The following is a 20,629-nucleotide window of genomic DNA, read 5'->3' on the forward strand; positions in this document are numbered from 1 at the left end:
GAGAAATGTATGTATGTGTGTATGTATGTGTGTGTATGTGTGTATGTATGTATGGGTGTATGTGTGTATGTATGTATGTGTGTGTGTGCATGTATGTGTGTATGTATGTGTGTATGTGTGTGTGTGCGTATGTATGTGTGTATGTGTGTGTGCATGTGTGTGCATGTATGTGTGTATGTATGTGAGTATGTATGTATGTATGTATGTATGTGTGTATGTGTGTGCATGTATGTGTGTATGTATGTGTGCATGTGTGTGCATGTATGTGTGTATGTGTGTGCATGTATGTGTGTGCATGTATGTGTGTGCATGTATGTATGTGTGTATGTGTGTATGTATGTGTGTATGTGTGTGTGTATGTGTGTATGTATGTGTGCATGTGTGTGCATGTATGTGTGTATGTGTGTGCATGTATGTGTGTGCATGTATGTGTGTGCATGTATGTATGTATGTGTGTATGTGTGTGTGTATGTGTGTGTGTATGTGTGTGCATGTATGTGTGTATGTATGTGTGTGTGTGTGCGTGTATGTGTGTATGTATGTATGCATGTGTGTGCATGTATGTGTGTATGTATGTGAGGATGTGAGGGCAGGCACACGTGTCCTTGTAGGACAACTTTCAGGAGTTGTTCTCTCCCTGCCCCATCGGGTCTGGGAATCCCTCGGATTGTCAGTCTTACACAGAAAGCATGTTTGCTCCCTGAGCCATCTCACCAGCTTTTCTGGAGTGGTCGTTGCACACTTTATGGAAAGTAACAGACTGTTAGGGGCAGGTTTGGTGGGTCTGCCCTGGCTCCTTTTCTGTCAGCCTTTTCCTTTCTCGTGCTAACCATCCATCTTTGTTCTCACTCTGCTGCCTCTTCCCCCAGCCTGAGAAGCCCGGCCCTGATGGGGAGGAGCTGGCAGCAGACAGTGTGCGGGCGGTCAGTATCCGCACCCTCTACCTGGTCAGCACCACAGTGGACAGGATGAACAGCGTGAGTGTCCGTGTCTTCAACTCGAGGCCTGCTGCCTGAGCTTTCCCTTCCTGAGATTCCCTGCCCTCCCCATCCCTGACTGGGTAACAAGTGAACAGTGGAGTGGAGGGTGGCCTTGAGAGGGCAGTGGCTGGGCAGTGCTCGGAGGACTTCTCAGCAATGGCAGGACACACTGTCTGTCTTAGCTTGCGGCCCTCTAAAACTGCCCTGCTCCTATGTAGATGTGGAGACCAAATCCTCTCAGCTCTACTGCCCTGGAGGCCATGCCCAGTGCTTGCAGTCCACAGACCGTGGCCCTCTGTCCCTCAGGTTCTCTGGCCCTACCTGCTCGAGTTCCTCACCCCAGTGCGCTTCACTGCGGCCCTCACCCCACTCTGCAGGAGCCTTGTGCATTTAGCCCTGAAGAGGCAGGAGGCAGGGGCAGATGATTTCCTCGTCCAGTACAACTCAAATGGTGTGGAGGCCCAACCACCTGCACCTGACCCCCACCGGTTCCGTGCCCTCACACCTTATCCTTTCTCAGCTCTCTGCCCTCACCCTCGCCCCTGCCTCTGCCCCTGCCGCTGATCTCTCCCCCAGCTGCTGCTTTTGCATGATGTCCCAGCCCAGCTGCCTGCTTCTGCATGTGACACCCATCCTTTATCCCACACCTATTCCTGCCTTGTAACAATTTCCATGTTTCTTATCCAGCAAACCTCCCATCTCCCTTCGCTATGACCACAAGACTGCTGGTAAGCGAAGGGTCTGTTGTTGTGTCCAAGCACACTGGCTGACACCGTCCTTGTCCTTAATGGGACATTAATGCTCATAGGTGTCACTTGACCGTGGTTACTCTCTGTGCCCCAGAGTCCCTGTCCGTTCTTGTGGCAGGCTATGACCCTTGCCACTTCTCATTGAGATGTCTCCCACCTTGTGTTTGCTGACTTCCTCATTCCTGGGAAGCTGGGAAGCTGTCCCGCTACAGCTCCACCAGGAGACTCAGGTGACTCCATGCTTAGGCAACCGCTTCCTGCCCTCCTCCAGGTTGTGTCTTCTAATCCCTACCTGGGAGATGGACGCGGGGCAGCTTCATTGCGCCTCCTCAAGGTTATGCATCGGAACATTCACCCTTTGCTGGGCCAGCGCTGGGAGACAACCATGCCTGTGCTGTTAGAGTACCTGGATGGTGAGGCCAGTGAGACTAAGGAGCCCATTAGCCATCTCTGACCCTACTTGTACCCATCTGTCATAAGGGCTGGCTGGTATAGACCAGGTTTTGTAAATTGGAAGAAATAATCTTAGCTGTAATCTAAGAAAGGGCCTGACTGTCTCAAGAGGTGTTACCTGGTGAGATGTGGGAAGTGGGTGCAGCCTATGGTGTGACTGGCTACTGCATTCCTCCTGGGAGTTCCCAAAGGCAAAGAGGTGGGCACTGAAGATCCATTCATGAATGTTGGGATGAACCTGCCTGGCAGGACCCCAGCCAACTGGGTTACTGGTCATTTCAGAGCACACTGAAGAAACCTTGTCACTGAAGGAGTGGGAAGAAAAGCTTCTAGTGGTGAGAGATGAACAGAAGGCCAAGGGCCTGTCTGTGTTGCTCTGGGACATTCTGGGCCTGGGCATGGAGGGCTGGGGCAGCCAGTGTGGGACTGGTGTATTGTACCTTTCGAGGGACTTGCTACCTGACTTCACCTGGTGGTGTGACCAGGGAATGGTCTTAGCAGTAGGGGAGTCTGGGGTGAGGATGGTGGTGGGCCTCAGATTTCCATGACAGGGTTCCTACCCTCTATCAGCAGGCACCACATTTGAGGCCCTTTGAGCCATCCTAGCCACAGAAAGTGGTCTTCCCTCCTTCCACTGTCCCCAACCTAGTTCAGAGGAATTTGTGCCCACCTTCAAAGATCACTTACCAACAGGAATCACCATGAGGTTATCATGTGACGTCCCGGGCCTCAGGCCCTCCCACAGCCAGCCCCTCACTGGTGCTCTCATCCACAGTTCCTACGAGACACCCTGGCCGTGGTATCTGACAACACATGGATCTGCCAGCTGAGTCAGGAGATGTGCAAGCAGCTACCCTCTTACAATGGGACACCTCAGGAGAAGGTGCCCGAGACAAGCCAGCTGGGGTCGGGGGCTCTGCACAGTCCCAGTCCTCAGCAACTGTGCTTTCAGTATTAGATCTTTCCTGTCTGTGCCTTTGTCTCATGACTCTGGCAGCCTGGCCAACCCGGGAAGAGCAAGTGGGATTAAGATCCTCTTCACTGCTGCTAACAGCTGGGGGATGGGGACTTGTTGCCTGCTACTTGTTTCTCAGACACAGCCCAGGGCTCACCCTTCCATCCTCATGGGGAACCCCTCCTGTGTCCTGCCTGAAATACAGTTCTCCAAGGGGCCAGACATAGTCGTGCACACCCTTAATCCCAATACTTGAGAGGCAGATGGATCCCTGAGTTCAAGGCCAGCCTGCTCTACAGACCTAATTCCAGGATAACCAAGGCTATACAGAGAAACCCTGTCTCCAAAAACAAAAATGACCAAAGAAAAGAAAGGAAAGAAAGAAAAAGAAGTACCGCTCTCCATTAGCAGTGCCCCTTAGTGCAGATGTCTATGTGCTCAGGAGTCAGGTGCATCTGTCTTCTCTGCCTCTCTTCCAGAATTTCCTGTATAAGTGCATAGGAACCACGCTGGGCGCTGCTTCAAGTAAGGAGGTGGTAAGAAAATACCTTCAAGAGCTGCTGGAGACAGCCAGATACCAGGAGGAGGCAGAGCAGGAGGTAGGGAGCCCTGCTTGTCCAGGGCTGCCAGGCTGTAGGCATCTCCCTCCTCCCAGGCAGCTAGCCAGTGCATGCTCATGTGTGCTGTGAGCATATAGGTACATGAATGTATGTGTGGTACACTACCTGCTTCCACACATGTGCTCACGTGTATACAGTGTGCCTTTGGGTTTATGTGTGCATGGTACTCTGTGTACATGTGTATATGTATTGTGTGTGTATGTTCCCCCCACACAACATGTGGGCAGGTGGGCCACTTTGCCCAAGTGTGAGCACACCTGTGTGCCTCCCTAGGGCCTTGCCTGTTGCTTTGGGATTTGTGCCATTGCCCACCTTGAGGACACTCTAGCACAGTTGGAGGACTTTGTGAGGTCGGACGTGTTTAGGAAGTCCGTCGGCATCTTTAGCATTTTTAAGGTAAGGAGGGTGGGTCACTACCCAGAATGGAGGCCTGGGTGAGTAGATCCCTGTCTGTGGCTGCCCTGCTTTTCAGTGTCTGTGGAAGGGTGGGTTCCTGCTCCTCCGATTGCAGCTCTCTCTTTTCTCAAGATCAAGGCCAGGTGAGTACCTCAGGCTCAGAGTGAAACAGAAAAGCACCTTGTTCTGCAGCCACTTGGCATCCTGTATTCCCTCCTCTGGGCCTGGACTCCCCTCCCAGCAGAGGGCATCCCAGAAGCAAATCTGGCTGGTGACAGTAGCCTGCCTCCAGGTGTGGGAACTGAGAGGAGTTCTGAGCAGCAAGGTTGTAGGCTAGTCAGTCTTCTGTTGCTATGACAAATACTTGAGAAAATCAACTTTAAGGAGGGAAGATTTATTTTGCCTCCCAGTTTCAGAGGTTTCAATCCGCTGTTATTTGTCAGTTGATTTAAGGCCTGTGGTAGGCCAAACATGGTGGAAGGGCATGGCGAAGAGAACTGCTCACCTCACATTAGCCAAGAAACAAGGTTTGCTTGCCTTTGTAACAGCTCTTACCCATCCATGATGCTATGAATCTGTCAAAGGGTTAATGCATCGATGAACCAGTCTCTTCCCAAAGGCCTCCACCTCTGAACACTGCTACTCTGGGGACTTGTGAACTTCACAGACATTCCCAAATATTGCACCTCTAACCATTGCAGCACGGGGATACTTGAGCTTTGGGGGCAGTTCTTACCCGAACCACACAAGTGGAGAACTGAACTGTACCCTCCTTTATGGCCAGGTGTTTTTAGATTTTTTTTTTTAATTTTATTTTTATGTGTATCAGTGTTTTGCCTGCATGTATGTCTGGGCATACCTGGTGCCCACTGAGATCAGAAGAGGACATTGGATCCCCTGGAACTGGAGTTATGGATGGTTGTGAGCCACCATGTGGATGTTGGGAATTAAACCTGGGGACTCGGCAATAACAAGTGCTCTGAACTGAGCCATCTCTCCAGCCCCCTCTGTCTCTGTCTTGAGACAAGGCCTCACTATGTAGCCTTGGCTGGCCTCGAACTTGATGTGTAGACCAGATTGGCCTCAAATTCAAAGAGTCTGCCTCAGCATCCAGAGTGCTGGGATTAAAGGTGTAGCTGCTGCCCACCTTTTCTAATGTTGATATCTACAAGCCTCTCGGGCAGAAGACTGGTCTGCAGTCATGTGGTCTGCAGCCACAGCCCTGCCGTTTCCGGTTGGTAGGCCTCCAGCTTTGCTTTTTACTGTTCCTTTCCTCCTTGGTCCCACTGCCTCAGCTCTTTTCCTGCAACCAGTTGGTTCCCAGTGGGCCTGGGTGGGCACCTTGGTCTGACCTTCTGCCATCCCTGGGTGCGGCCTCTGGTGTTCCTGGCTGGCTCTGAGTATTCCAGGAGCTTTAGAGTACAGGAAGCACACTGCCAGGCAAGGCTGCCTGTGGAGAGCAGTTCCCTGAGTAACTGACACCCTGCTGATCTCTCTGCCTCCCAGGACCGAAGTGAGCATGAAGTAGAGCGAATGAAGAGTGCTCTGATCCTGTGCTATGGGCACGTGGCTGCACAGGCCCCTCGTGAGCTGGTGCTGGCCAAAGTCGAGTCCGACATCCTCCGCAGTATGTTTCAGTGCTTCAATACCAAGGTGAGCATTGCAGCTGTCTGTGTGGGCCAGTCACACAACTCCAGAGTCTTAATTTATTTCACTTTTTGTTGTTTAGGTTCTGGGAATAAAGGTAGAGACCAAGGTACAGTGTATAGCAATTGTATGTGAACTGTGCCTTTTCTCTCTCTTCTCTGGGCTGGGCTTTGGGGCAGAGCCAAACCCAGACCTCACTGGGCTTCCTGGCCATGGTGGGCCTGGGGGAGTGTCCTGCCCATTTCCCTTTGGAGCGGCACTTCATGGAGCTGTAATATCTAAGCTCCTGCTGAGGGCAGAGCAAGACTTCTTCTGCCTCGAAGCAATAGTCCTGGGCTACTTGCTTGGAGTCAGCTGGAAGGCCACCTATAGCTGTGTCCCACACAACCCAGCAACAGCTCTGGGCGCCCTTGGCTCTGCTCCCAATGCTTTTGGATCTGCCTCTCTCTGTACCCCAGGGAGCACCTAGGGGAGGGCTAGTTAAGCCCAGAGCTATTGAAAAGGGCCAGAGAGGTTCCCTTGGTCTCATTAACATACTTCTCCTGTGATATCCTGATACTAACCTGACAGGCCTCTGTGAGGGACAGCTGGCTCTTCCTGGAGAGTGGGGAGCATTCTGGGGGTGGGATTGGTGAGATTCTTTTAGTTTTTTGTTTCCCGACCCATAGGAGTAGGAGGGCCTGGCACTCTGGCTCAGGATGGCCTCCCTTGTGCCTTCTGTGAAGATCTCATACCACACAGCATTTCCCTGTGGACCAAGGCCCTAGACCTCCCCGCAGGTCCCAGGTTCCTCCTTGGTCAGGAGGCTGCTGTAGTACTTTATGATCAGTGGGCAGAGTCTCTGGCTGTTCTAGAAAGGACATGTGCTCCAGCTTCTGTGGCTGGGCCCAGCCCTGTGGCTGCTCTAAACACCGCAGCCCTGGGGCAGGTGTGCAAGCTTTCTGCAGCCAGCTGTCCCCTAGGACCCAGCGCTGAAGCTGTGCCTCGTCCAGAGCCTGTGCATGGTCTGCCAGGCCATGTGCAGCAGCGCACAAGCCAGTTCCTTCCAGTTCTCAAGGAAAGCAGAGCTGGTAACACAGATGATGGTGAGTTCTGGGCAGCTGCTGCTAGCAGGCAGTGGGGGTGGGGCCCGGGGAGGCCAGAGGGATGAGTGCAGTGATGCAGACTAGGGTCTTGGTGGGTATAGACAAAGGCCTGCATCTCCGAGGCCTCAACCACCCACTTAGTGTGAGAGACAAGGTGAGCAGGGAGGAAGCTAATGCCTCCTCTGAGGGCCAGTTCTGTGCTGCCACTGAAGGAATTCATCAGAGCAGAACCCCCAGACTGCCTAAGAACCCCCATTCGGAAGAAAGCCATGCTTGCCTGCACATACCTGGTGTATCCTTTCCAGCCTCTGTGGACTTACTGTATGCATGTGTATGGACTGCATTATGTATCTGAGGTATTCTGAACATAGCAGCTGTGCCGTCCATGCAAGCCCAGGGCTTTCTGGGTGGGAGCAGGCTGGAGAAGACATCATGGGTTCATTTACTGGGGCCCTTAACCTGCTGCTCAGCAACTTGGAGCCTGTATTGGAGGAGCAGTTACAGGCAGATGTGATCCACAGCTGCTTACACAGTGTCATGGCCCTGCCACCTGAGCCTGAGGGGGAAGATGGTAGCTGCCAGGAGGTATTGCCATTTCCATGGGACGGGGAGTGAGAAGGCCCCTGAAGGAAGTGGGCCATGCATGGGGCTCGTGGCCTGCCTCTCCTTGCAGCCTCTGTATCTGGACACGGTGTGTGCCCTTGAAGATTTGTTGACAAGCCTGCTGCGGCGGAACATGACCCCCCAGGGCCTGCAGGTCATGGTTGAGGTGTGCTATGGGCATTCGCTGTTGTGGTGATGGAGCTTGGCTGCCTCTCCTGCCCCCCCCCCCCACTGTGGTTAGGTACTGCAGAGGCAGTTTGATAGTCTTTGGGGGAGGGGTCCTTCCGCCTGGGCAACTCTGACCAGATAGTGCCTCTGTAGCATTCCCTTGACTACTACAAGTGCTGGGATGGAGCACATGAGTCCTGGCTGCAGTCTGCTAACCACTTGAGGCAGCAAGATGGGCTGCGGCAGCACCAACCCCTAATCTAGGCACCTAGTGCCTACTAGGCCTGGATCACTCTCAGCTACCCCGAGTGGGCAGGGGTGAGCTGCAGCAGATCCTGATGTGGGAGCCACCCTAGGGCCCACTCGGGTCCCTGAGGCTCTGAAGCAAGGCGCAGCAGGGATCCTGAGCTTGTCCTTGGGATGTGGGTTTCTGCACTCCTGGGTTCCTCCCCCAGTGGGCACCTGTGTCAAGTCCATTCTTGTACAGCACCTGAGCCCATGGATCAAGTCCCCGAGGGGTCATGAGCGGGCGCGGGCACTTGGCTTGGGCGCCTGCCTGCTGCAGTTCTTCCTGGAGCACTTGCATGTCAGCGTGAGTACTGGACCCAGACCTCACCCCTCCTTCCGTCCCTCTGCCTGGGAACGCCTGTGCTCCTCATGTCCCAGCACATCCTGGAGGCTCCCTGGTTTCCTACTGCTTTCCTCTCTTGTCCCACAACCTCCTCTGACAAGGGCAGAGGACCTGCCATGGATAGGACTGCCCTAGACTCAGCTCAGGGTGAACCAGCCGCCCCTAGGAAGGATGTGTTTAGATCTTCACTGCCGAGCCACTTATTTTGATTGGCACTGGCAGTGTTAATCAGAACATTTTCTCAGGAACAGATAGTGAGTGGATTTTTACAAACATTTTGTTGTCACCTATTGGAATCACCGTGGGGTATTTCTCATGATAGTTTTGGTTTTGTTTTGGTGTGTGTGTTTATGTGGTATGTGTGTGCTTTTCCCACAACCATGGTCTGTCTGGAGTTTGTCTTGCTTCATGTTGACACGAATCTAACCATTCTGGGAACAGCAACCACCTATCCCTAGGTCCTGCATCCTGAAAGTCCCCTTTCTTGTCTGGTGACTTTTGGGATATGGAGTCCCTGTATCGGGCACAGCTGAGAGGGGGCCAGGGGAGGCATGGTGTGTGTCCTGGGGGCAGGGGAGGGGGAAGTTGTTCCAGCCTCTGGCAGGCAGGAGCAAGGCTGCTCAAAGGAGGGAGAGAGGCTCAGTCTGTAAGGGGAGAACCTGAGTGGTGGACTGGGATCCATTCAGGATAAAGGGGTACCTGCCTCCCTCACCCATCCACAGATTCATCATCTGGGGAGGGTCATCCAAGGGTGGTGGCTGATTCAGCAGAGTGCTTGTGCCTTCTTCTCTACAGCTCAAGTAGAAGCTCCCACGCCCTATGCTTAGGGAGCCAGGTGGACCAGGTGTGAGGGGGAACGTTTTCTAGGGCCATCAGCCACAGGGAGGGTCCAGGCCACATAGCTTCTTTCTGAGCCCTACTGGTGTACTGTACCTGACTATCCCCCAGAATTCCACAACCCACTTCCCTCCGTCCATCTTCCCCCAGACCTTGGTACCCTTCCACAACCTGGGTCTCCTCGTCGGTCTCTTTGCTCCACGGTGTGCTGACACATGGGCCACCACCCGCCAGGAAGCTGTGGGCTGTGTCCATTCCCTGCTGTACTTGCAGCTGGGCTATGAGGGTGAGCCCTGCTGGGGACGTGGGGACTGGAGAGGCAGCAGCCAGGGGACGGGGCCAGACTGGGATCACCAGGGAAGCCTCAGTCAATTCCTGCCCTTAGGCTTCTCCAGAGACCATCGTGATGATGTGGCTGAGCGGCTCCTCACCCTGAAAGATGGTCTTGTGCACCCTGACCCCACCATCCTGTTCCACACTTGCCACAGCATAGCCCAGGTACTTATGGGATCCCACAGCAAGGAGGAGGGGCTGTGGTGCCTGGGGCTAAGGGACTTCCCAGGAAGTACTTGTTAGCTCTAGCTCAGGAGGCCCTGAGGGGCAGCTGTAAGCAGGATTCATCTATGGATTGTTGTCTGGGCCAGCACTGCCATATGTCTCATACCTGCCTGCTTCAGAACACCACAGTCTGGGCAGGATCAAGATGTGGTGTGTGGTAAGGTCTTGGTGGAATGCCTGAGAGGGATCTGAATACTTTGAGATCTAGCTGTCCTTGGGGCTGCCTGCTACCTGCTCCCCAGCTTTCTTACTGAAGATATGGGTTTCTAAAGAAGGAGGACATGATGCTGGTGTGTATGTGAATGCCCTACCCAGAGTTGAAAACTACTCAGCCATAAGCATGGTCTGGCATGGGCCCTGTCTTTGACTCCAGCTGGCTGAGGCACTGTCCTACAGCATTTGGAAGTTAAGAAGTGGGCCAAGATGTCTTTCATACCCTATATACTGTACTCTCCGGGTACCATACCCAGCCTGAACCATCTGACCATATGTCTAGTCTGAGGCTCAGCAGGGCTCCAAGGATGGAAAAATTAGCTCTTCCCTTAGGAAATTCTCTTTATCCCTGTGTATGAACATTTCTGCTCTTCTTGGTATGGCCAGGATCTCTGGCAGAGTCTGATAGGAGGGGCCCCTGGGCCCTTTCTGGAAACACTCAGTGCTAGGGAGCAAATACCCAGCCCTGAGTGGGTCAGAAGGAGCTGGGCTCCGTAGTTGGGGTTGGCACTGTGATGTTCTTCCGGCGCATTTGTTGGAGCTGGAGGGTGACTTCTGGGCCTATTGAGGTGGGGAAGCTGTAGGCCTGTCCTGATCCCTGTATCCTAGGAGTTCCAGAGCAGCTTCACATCGGTCATTCTCCTGTCCTCTGTTCAATCCCAGCGCAGCAGTTGCCCAAGGACCACCTTCCTGGAATAGTCCAGACTCAGAAGGGTGAAGAAGGGAGAGTAAACTCGTGAGTTTTCCCCCAGGAAGCAGTTTGGGCTGATCCTACTTGGTTCTGGTATCATCCTTCTCCCAGGTTATTGCCAAGCGCCTCCCATCAGACCAGCTCATCAGCCTCTTGCTCACCATGTTTGAGAGCCTGGGAGACCCGGACAAGAACTGCTCCCGTGCATCCACAGTCATGATCAACTGCCTGTTGAAGGAGCGAGGCAACGTGCTGCTAGAAAAGGTGGGTGCGGAGCATGTTTAGGGGACTAGGGTGAGGCTGAGGGCAAGGCTAGGGCTGGGTACCCTAGACTCGCCTGCCTAGATGCCCCCTGTCTCATTCCTGCATCTCTGACTGCGTCTATTCTGGGTCTGATTTGGACAAATCTTTTCTTATCTGAAGACCACTTAGAACTTGATAAAAGCAACTCCATTAAGAATTTAAGTTTGGGGATTTAGCTCAGTGGTAGAGCACTTGCCTAGTAAGCGCAAGGCCCTGGGTTTGATCCTCAGCTCAAAAAAAAAAAAAAAAAAAAAAAAGGCATTTAAGCTGGGTGTGGTGGCAGAGGCCTTTAGTCCTAGCACTCAGGAGGCAGAGGCAGGCAGATCGTCAAGTTTCAGGACAGCCAGGGCTATGCAAAGAAACCCTTTGGGGGCTGGAGTGGGGAGGGGATTTAAGAGGAGACAAGAAAGTTGCAAGTCTGGCATGCTTGGACCCTCTCTGTCCTTGGAGGCCCAGCCATTTGGGAGGCTTAGCAGGGGGGATCACATGTGGCTAGAGCTGAGGAGAGAGGCAGCTAAGCATGGTGGTACACACCTATAATCTCAGCACTTTGGAGGTGGAGACAAGGAAGGTCAGGGGTTCAAGGCTAGCCTCAGCTGTATAGGTAGTTTGAGACCAGGCTGAGCTACATGATGCCGTCTCACATACACACCCCCCAACACACACACAAAACCCACAAACACTAACATTGAGCTGATACTTGCTAAGCTCCTGATCCTATTACCAGGGAGAACATGGGTATACTGGGTCACCCAGGTCCCAGGGAGATTGCCAGGCATGGGACTTCAGGATCTCATACAGAAACTCCAAGTTCATGCACAGGACTGCTGCTCTGCTCCTGCTTTGTACAGCCTGTTCACCGTGCCTAGAGGGTTGCAGCCCACACCTGTCTTCTCCTGGTAGTTGTTTCCAAATGTGTATTGGGAGCACCTGTGACTGGACATTTGTCGTGCAGTGGGAGTGAAGTGTGTCTCTGCCCTCAGTCCCTCTAGGTCTGTCCGGCTCCAACAGGCTGGACAGCTGTAGAGTAGAAGATTTAGAGTCCTGGAAGGTATGGACTCAGCTCATTTGCTGGAGGGGATTTTGAGATTCTGTATCTAATTGAAGTATCCCAGAAAAGGAGCTGGAGTGTCATTTCACACAGTCATCCCCAAGGAGAGTCACTTGCCAGCTTCTGTCTGAGTCTTCCCTGGCCCCAGGTGACACCCCGGCCCCCTCCATCACCCCACACGAGTGTCTCACAAATGGTGTGAAAGTGAGATCGCTCCGGACCCTTGTGCTAACGCACTGCTTGCTCCTCATTATGGCTGTCCCATTGGTTCATCTTCCATCTCAGAGCACTTAGCCATAGTCCAGACTGCCTTTAGAAAGCTGTCTAAGGTCACATCCCAGGTGGGACCTACCTGGAGAGTGGTGGTGGTGGTGGTTGCAGGGCTCCTCTTTCTGTCTTTTTGTGACGGGCTTATGATATTCCATATTAGGATTTAATTTGCATTTTCTGGTGACCGAGAGCTAATTTGATGACTTCTTTTGTGAGGACCCTGGTCTTTTGCCCATGTCCATGTCTGTGCTCTTCTTACTGATCTGTAGGAATTCCCTGAGTATTCTGATCATTCTGCTAGTGAGTATATCTGAGGCAGGAACTAACCAGTGAAAAAGAAGGGAGTGTCTAACAGAAAGGTCCTCAGACCAGGGGCTTTCACAGGCCCTCTAGACAGGAATAGTATCCCTGTGCCATTGAAGAGCTGACGGAAGAGGCTGATGTTGCGGAGATGCTGTCCGATGGGATCCTGGAGGGGAGCCGAGCAGGAAGGGAGAGGGGCACAGTGTGCCGCTTGGGTCCACCTGGTGAGGCCTGGGTTTCCCGAAGCCACAAAGCTCCCAGAGTCGGACATCAAGGGATCCCCTGGTAGTTGTACAGATGGAGGGGAAGAATTGGGCTGGAGGCGGTTGTCACCAGGTACATGTAGCTAGTCCACATTGTGCTTACCTGTCATCCAGTGGTAGACATCTGGGTTATTTCTACCTCTTGGCTAATGTGAATAAAAAGTCAGTGAGCACAGCTGTACAAATAAATATCTTAAGTCCTTGTTTTTATCTCTTTGGGTGTATGACCAAACTGAAAAATATTTTAAGGATTTAAAAAAATATATTTACTTAGGGCTGGAGAGATGGCTCAGCTGTTAAGAGCACTGGCTGTTCTTTCAGAGGACCTGAGTTCAGATTCCCAGCGACCACATGGTGGTCACAACCATCCATAACTTCAGTTCCAGAGGATCCTGTACACTCTTCCAATCTCCTCAGATGCCAGACATGCATGTGGTGCAGACATACATGTATGCAAAGCACTCATATACATAAAATTTTAAAAATCCTGTTTTTTTAATTAAATTTTTATTTTAGATTTATTTATATGTATGAGTATTTTGCCTGCATGTATGTATGTGTACCATGTGTGTGCAGTGCCTGCAGAAGCCAGAAAAGGGCATTAGATCTGAAACTGGAGTGACAGTTACTAGTCATCACATGGTGCAGGCAACTGAACTCAGGTCCGCAGCAAGAGCAGCAAATGCTCTCACCAGCTGGACTCTCTGGATGACCCTGATTCTGATCTGTTTATTTATTCACTCCTGGGGTGTGTGCGTGCGTGCGTGCGTGCGTCTGGGAGCAGGGGAACTTGTGAGTACCCGTGCAGTAGCATACCCGTAGAGGTCAGAAGACAGCACAGGGACTTGTTCTCTCCTTCCACCATGTGAAACTGGAAGCATCCGGTTCCAGTCCTCAGGCTGGACAGCAATCACCTTTACTTGTTGAGCTGCTTGGTGTGGGCATTGGGAACTAAACTCGGGACCTCTGTGAGAGCTGAACCATCTTTGTAGTCCCATCACTGTGGCTTTGATTTGTGTTTCTCTGATGGTTAATGAAGGTAGGCATCTTTGCATGTATCTATTGGCCATTTGTGTATCGCCTTTGGAAAACGTTTATTCAAGCCAGTTGTTGTTGAGACTTTATTATTAGTGTGTGCGACAGCTTGAGTCAGTTCTCTTCTATCTTTATGGGGGTTCTGGGGAATAAATTCGGGTCATCATGCCAGTGCCTTTAACTGCTGAGCCCTCTGCTGGCCCTTGGAGATGAATGGGGCCTGTCACCTTATAGTTCTTTATACATTTTGGATATTAACCCCTTATCAGGTATATGAGTTTCAAATATGAGCTTCATTCTGTAGTAACTTCAAACTGTATCAGTTTGTCCTTTGGTATGCGACAGTTTGAGGTTGATCTAGTCCGACTTACCTCTTTTATTGCCTGTGCTTTTGGTGTGATGTCTAAGAAATCATTGCCAGATCCATTATATGTTTGTTCGTTTGTTTCTTCCTCAAGACAGGGTTTCTCTGTGTAGCCCTGGCTGTCCTGGAACTCACTCTGTAGCCCAGGCTGGCCTCAAACTCACAGAGATCCGCCTGCCTCTGCCTCCTGAGTGCTGGGATTAAAGGCGTGCACCACCACCGCCTGGCTTGCCAGATCCATTGTTAAGGAGGCTTTGTCCTGTTTTCTTCCCTGAGCTGTATGGTTTTGGGTTTCCCTTTGCTTCATAGAGCCAGGTGTCCTTGCATGGTCCTGAATTACAGAGCCCAACCAGTTTAGACTTTGGCCTGTATCTGGCATCTCAGTCATCTAGTAACTTGGCATTTCTGCAGCATTGGTCCATCAGGGTCATGGGAATCCTCTCTACTCTGAGAGACTCAGACAGGAATCTCTCACAGAAAGGCTGGTGCTGTTGGCCATCTGGTCTAACGCTGAGTCAGTGTGGTTCTGGCATGCAGCTGACTGAGGTCCCACCAAATATACCATGATCGTGAATGAAGCACCCTGTAAAGCTGCATGTGAGACAAGGCGGGAGGACAGAGCAGATCTTCAGCACCTGTGTCAGGCAGTTCTGTGGGTCAAAGGGGAACACAGGAGAGAGGTAACATACGCTAATGCAAGTGGCTGGGGGACAGAGAAGCTACCATGTAAAAACAGTCTGCTCAAAAATCAGAGTAAGCAGAGTGGCAGTGGTGCATGCCTTTAATTCCAGCACTTGGGAGGCAGAGCCAGGCGGATCTCTGTGAGTTCAAGGCCAGCCTGGTCTATAGAGCGAGATCCAGGACAGGCACCAAAACTACACAGAGAAACCTTGTCTCGAAAAACCAAAAAGAAAAAGAAAATCAGAGTGAGGGCTACACGTGACCCAGTCCTCCACCCCCAGGAACACTCCTGGATGCACACAGAAACTTACACACAAATGTTCACAGCAACATTATTCATGAAGATGCTACCAGTTTGTGAATGAGAAAGAAAATGTGGTCTGTCCATACAGTGGAATATTATTTTACCATATGGAGGAAGAAGCCCTAACACATCCGCAGTGTAGATGAACCCTGAGAGACACTATACCTAGTGAAAGCCAGAAAGAAGTACCATGCACTGTGTGATCCATTCATATGAAATGTCCAGAGCAATCGGGTCCACGGAGAAGAATGTAGACCTGAGGTTTGAGGGGCTGGGAAACAGGCGGGCTTATGAGGACAGGATTTCTTTTGTGGTTATGGAAATTTCTGAGATTGGAAGTGTGACTGTTTGCATGACCATCAGTGGGCCAGCACTACTGCAGTGGGACCCGCCTTCACGAAGCTGTGGCAGACAAATGACTTAGACCAAGCCGGTAGGTAGGGCAGGACTACTCCCAAGTGCTCAGAGTGGAGGGGCGGAGCCACAACCCAAAGGGAGACAAGGTCCAGAGACTAGACAGAGCCTGCCTGCTTGGCCAGGAAGTGGGGTTCCGTGCAGAACTTAGAAGTGAGGGTGGACTCCTAAGTCAGAATAATGAGGAAACTGCCCCCACTGTGAGGCCACCACACCTAGTCACTGCTGTCATAGTTGGTAGAAAAGTGCTTTGCAGAAATCACTACCCTGAGCAGTAGGCCAGGAACAAGGACCAGTGCTTAAAGATCTAGAGACTCAATACTCCTTGTCACAACTTAAAGGGGCTGGGAGTATGGCTCAGTCCTAACATGATCCCAACAAACACAACTTCCCCCACACAGTAACAACCAACAGACTTCCCAGAAGCCGGAACAGGAAGCTTTCACTTGCCAGTGTCCAGAGGCCGCTTGAGGCCACAGCTGGGTCAGGACACAGAGCCAGAAGATGAAGGTATAGATGAGCAGGTAGATAGAAGGAGGCTACCCAGTGAGGGAGCCATGGGAGATCTACTTCCTGTACCCAAGGCCATCCAGTGACTCTAATGTCATGTTCACACCTCTGAGCCCTGTAGTTCCCCAAGGGAACTAACTGCCCTGTGTAGTCCACACTGATATTCAGCCTCCTGTACCCTTCCTGGTTTCACCAAGGAGAAAGGGTCTGGCCTTGACAGTTCCCATTGGACCCGGAATCTTCCCAGTATATGTAGCTGCTGAGGAACTTTCTGCTTCCATCTACTTCTCTTCTGTAATCTCTACATACGGCTTTGGCTTCATGAGGGGCTGGGAGTTTTTCTACGTCTAGAACCAGAGAGGAGATTCATAAGCTAAGCCCTGCAAGACTGCCTAGGGGTAGGCCACATTTTGGAGAATAATTGAGGCTGCAGGTCTATCCACTCCATGTAGGTAGTTCTAAACGGAGTTCCTGGCCAGAGCTTTTCCACCCCTCATTTGTGTTCCCCAGAGTCTGTGGTACCTGCTTTGTACAGCAGCAAGACCCCCACAGCTCAGGCAGGTGTTGTCAGGTCCTGCCCCTCCCTCTCCAAGTCACCCTCTGGCCCAGTCTTACTCCAGTACACGGCTCCTGTTTTGTCCTCCCTCTCTGCCTCCTAGCCTGATTTCTCATATGGGTCTTGCCTCTAGCAGACAGTAGCTGAGTTACAGGAACACTCTAGAGGCTCATGGGGCCCCTTTTACCTCACACTCCTTAATCACCTGCTCTGGACATCCCCAAGTAGATGTACATCTACCTCCCCCACCCCCCTCCTCTGTAGTTCTGGGGCTCTAATTCGAGGTAGTCTCCTACATATTATTGGTAAATGCTCTACCACTGGTCCATGGCCTACTTCTCTCTTCTTGTGTGGGATCTAGGTTCTTGTTCTCAGCTGCTCACACCCATGGGAGCATTGCCTTGAACCTTTCCGCCATAAGCCTGTGGCTTGCAGTCAAGAGCTCTGGATTTCTAAGGACTTTCCTTCTCATAGTCTGGGCTAGTGGGGCCCTTCCCCATCATGCCTGATGTGGACATGTGCCCTGGGATGTTCACAGCTTCAAAGCCTGACTGCAGCATCCCACTTGAGCCTGTCCTGTCTGCAGGTACCTGAGATTGTGAGTGTGTTGCGAGCCAAGCTGCGGGATACCCAGGAGGAACATGTCCTACCAGCTGCCCAGCACAGCGTGTACCTCCTAGCATCTCAGCACTGCGAGGCAGTGGTATCCAGTCTCCTGGGAAGCCCCCTGCCCTTTGACAGGTACTCAGTACCCTAAGCTTGTTTGGTGGAAGCCATCCTCCAGCTTGGGGGTTTTTCCTGCATGGCATAGTGTGTGCTCCTCCAGCACCTCTCCCCCTCTTCTGCAACCTAAATTTTCTGCATGAGTCCCCATGGACCTGGGCTTGTGGAAAAGATGATCACAGTGAAAAAGACTACCTCTCAGGTATCCAAGGCATCTGTCCTTCTCCAGATATTTTAGGATTCCAGTTAAGATCCTTCTGGGACCCAGGCATTGGTGGCACATGCCTTTAATCCCAGCACTCAGGAGGCAGGCAGATCTCTGAGTTCAAGGCCAGCCTGGTCTACAGAGCAAGTCCCAGAACATCCAGAGCTGTTACATAGAGAAACCCTGTCTCAAAAACAAAAAACGACAACAACAAACCTAAAACCTTCTTGGGCATACCTGCTAGGCCAGGTTACCTTCCCATAGCTCTTCATGGTGGCCACTGTCCTTAGCCTCCTCTCAGGCTCTAAGCCTCCTGCTATGATTCTGTAATTTACTGGCGTACTCATCACCTGTGAGCAGAACCCCACCGTGACCACTATGGACCTCTCTAGGAACCCTGTGTTCACCCTATATCCAGAAGTCTCCCACCTCACCAGTCTTCAAACCTTTTCTTCTTGCCTGCCTTTCTTTTCCCTTCCTGCCCCCTATCCTGAGGCTGTGGGCTTGATGGTCTCATCTTTCTTTGTAGTCTTGGTTGGGGGCAGAGGTTATCCTTGAGGCCACTACTAGACCAGAGGCCACTACTGGTATGGTGTCTACCTTTGCTGGTGCTGGTGCTGATGTCAGGGCACAGGATGCATGCCTGTATCGTTATCAGCTCTTGTTCTTATCAAGCTTGGAGGCTGTGCATTGAGAGTGAGTGAGTGAGTGAGAGTGTGTATGGGGGCGGGGGTGTGTTCTTGGAGGCCAGAATAATAGGGTGTAGTATCCTTTGGAGTTATAGGTGGTTGTGAACCATCCAAAATGGGTGTTGGACTCTGAACTCAGGAAGAGCACCAAGCACTCTTAACTACTCCTATGTAGAGTCCTCATTTAGGTGATCTTCCTGCAGTCATTTCATTCCCACTTAGACAGTAGTGTGCACAGGAGGGCCTGCCAATCCTGCTGCCCCTGCAGGGTTCTCTGTGCTTGCAGACCTCAGACACTGCTTGGAAGCAGAGGAGGTATTCAGTCTCCAGGTCCCATCTGCTCTTCAGCTGAGCCCCCAACCTGCTACCAGTGTGCTGCTGCTGTTCTTATGGGGGGGCTTTGCCTGGTCCTGAGCTTTGTGATCGGACTGAAAAGCTCCCTTCTGCCTTACTTGCTTACTATACTGCTCTTGAGATACAATGAGGTAGCTTGTTCTTACTGCTGTGTAGTATGGATGGTTTTTTGTTTTTGTTTTTTTCTAGACAGGGTTTCTCTTTGTAGCTCTGGCTGTCCTGGAACTCGCTCTGTAGACTCAGAAGATCTGCCCGCCTCTGCCTCCCCAGTGCTGGGATTAAAGGCATGTGCCACCACCTGGTTGGCTGTGTTTTATCTACACTGCTGTCCATTCCCAGGGATGTTCATAAATATTTCTACATGGGCTGTTAAAAAATAATGTTTTAGCCATCTTTTGTAGAGTAGAACATAAAGAACCTGTCACATGCATGCAGTAGAATGACTGGGCAAGTCAGTGAGTTGTGCCAAGTCTGTGTGCCAAGACAGGGCTTCATGTTTATAAATTTTTGGGGAAAGATCAAAAGACTACTTCCTGACATGTAAAGGTGATAGAATCCAGATTTATGGCCCACCACCATGCTTATCCACAACATTTGTGATGTGCTGCTGTCTAAATGTAGAGCATTGTGAAAGTTGTGAGGTCCACAGAATCCGAACTGTTTGTGCTCTGGCCATCTCATAAACTTCTGGCCCTGTCTTGGGTACGGGTGGGCTTGGCTCTGGTGTGCAGCCAGCCATCAGGGCAACTGAGCCTGGCTTCAAGGCACTTAGGTTCTAGTATGCATCCTCCCCAGCACCAGACATGACTTTGCCATGTAGGGGTGTTTTGCCTTTCTCACAGACGTACTGGTCTTAGGTCTTACAACCTGGCGGTTGTTTCCAACGGTCTCTGAAATAACGTCACATCTCTGGCTTCTGTGGGTTGCTGTTGGGATCTGCATGTGCCTATCTCACTGTCTCTGTAAGATGGCACTTTTCCCTTGGTGTGCATGCTCTGCATCTTCCTGGCGTCCTAGCCTACTGGGCCTCTGAATCTGTACAATGCTATTGTGTAGTCTGGTTTTGTTTTTACTCAGGCAGACCTCAAATTTGCTCATAGCTGAGGCTGCCTTGAATTCCTGACCCTCTTGCCTCCACTTCTCAGGTGCTGGGGTGACAAGCATGTACCTTCACACTTAGGCTCATCAGCTACGGAAGACAAGAAGCATAACCATTTTTTCCACAGATATTTCTCTGTTCTCTGTTTCTGACCTGCTAACTTTACCATCTACCACTCATTCTGTCTTCTGAACTCTTCATCTGCCTCCTGGGTCCTGGGACTAAAGGCACACACCAACATGCCTGGCTCTACTTTTTTCCCTCCAAACTCAGTTTCTCTCATCTGTTGTACCTGGGCTGGCACCAATATGTCCACCAAGTGTGATATGTGCCTTATTTCTATGAGGTCTCTTAATTTCATTTCTTAATTTCTTTTTGCGTGTATGTGCATGCCCATAGAAATAAGGACACAGAACTGGTTCTGGAAGTTGGTTCTTTCCTTTCACTGTGTGAGTCCCAGGGATTGAACTCAGATCATGGGGCTTGGTGGCAAGTTCCCTTACTCACTAAGCCATTTTCCAGGCTTCATATCTCTTAGAGTTGCTACTTGTGGTGTTTCCTAATTTCCAACAGACAGTTTGAAGTTTGCCCTACATCTCTGCACACACATGGGCATAACCATTTCCAGTATTCTGGGCACTGCCATTAGATAGTCGGGCCATCCTGTAATGCCTGAGTATTCTCATGATGCCTCTTCCTTGGTCCTCTGGCCATGTGCTGTCTCTGGGGCCTGGGATGGGTGCTTACTCTGGAGAAGCCCGATCTTTGCTTCTGGCAGCTCCTTAGAGACCCTCTGCTTCCTGCCTCAGGTCCTCTATGTACAGGCCAGCAGTCTTCTCTCTGCCCTGGGGTCAGAGGAAGGCGCAAGTTCAGATCTGACATCAGGACATCATTTCTCTCCCAGCAAGATCTGATTCTG

General features: G+C 51.4%; 1 protein-coding gene across 4 annotated transcripts in view; it reads left to right on the forward strand.

Moving 5' to 3' along the window:
- Positions 1–20,629, forward strand: part of Mroh1 (maestro heat like repeat family member 1) — a 74,332-nt gene that overhangs the window by 46,938 nt on the left and 6,765 nt on the right. For 2 of the 4 annotated variants that reach the window (XM_052748119.1, XM_052748116.1), the window contains exons 15-33: positions 870–977; positions 1,287–1,431; positions 1,668–1,708; positions 2,001–2,142; positions 2,465–2,517; positions 2,958–3,065; positions 3,617–3,736; positions 4,031–4,153; positions 5,660–5,806; positions 5,883–5,909; positions 6,763–6,885; positions 7,098–7,177; positions 7,356–7,470; positions 7,559–7,654; positions 8,144–8,248; positions 9,275–9,410; positions 9,510–9,622; positions 10,698–10,850; positions 17,227–17,381. In XM_052748119.1, the coding sequence (XP_052604079.1) occupies positions 870–977; positions 1,287–1,431; positions 1,668–1,708; positions 2,001–2,142; positions 2,465–2,517; positions 2,958–3,065; positions 3,617–3,736; positions 4,031–4,153; positions 5,660–5,806; positions 5,883–5,909; positions 6,763–6,885; positions 7,098–7,177; positions 7,356–7,470; positions 7,559–7,654; positions 8,144–8,248; positions 9,275–9,410; positions 9,510–9,622; positions 10,698–10,850; positions 17,227–17,381 (2,090 nt within the window). Of the gene's footprint in view, positions 1–869; positions 978–1,198; positions 1,432–1,667; positions 1,709–2,000; positions 2,143–2,464; positions 2,518–2,957; positions 3,066–3,616; positions 3,737–4,030; positions 4,154–5,659; positions 5,807–5,882; positions 5,910–6,762; positions 6,886–7,097; positions 7,178–7,355; positions 7,471–7,558; positions 7,655–8,143; positions 8,249–9,274; positions 9,411–9,509; positions 9,623–10,697; positions 10,851–17,226; positions 17,382–20,629 lie in introns of all 4 variants that reach the window. The other 2 variants (XM_052748118.1, XM_052748117.1) reach the window with 2 other exon arrangements.

Source organism: Peromyscus californicus, unplaced genomic scaffold (genome assembly GCF_007827085.1).
Source record: "Peromyscus californicus insignis strain IS unplaced genomic scaffold, ASM782708v3 Scaffold_20__1_contigs__length_68692818, whole genome shotgun sequence".
Taxonomy (NCBI): domain Eukaryota; kingdom Metazoa; phylum Chordata; class Mammalia; order Rodentia; family Cricetidae; genus Peromyscus; species Peromyscus californicus.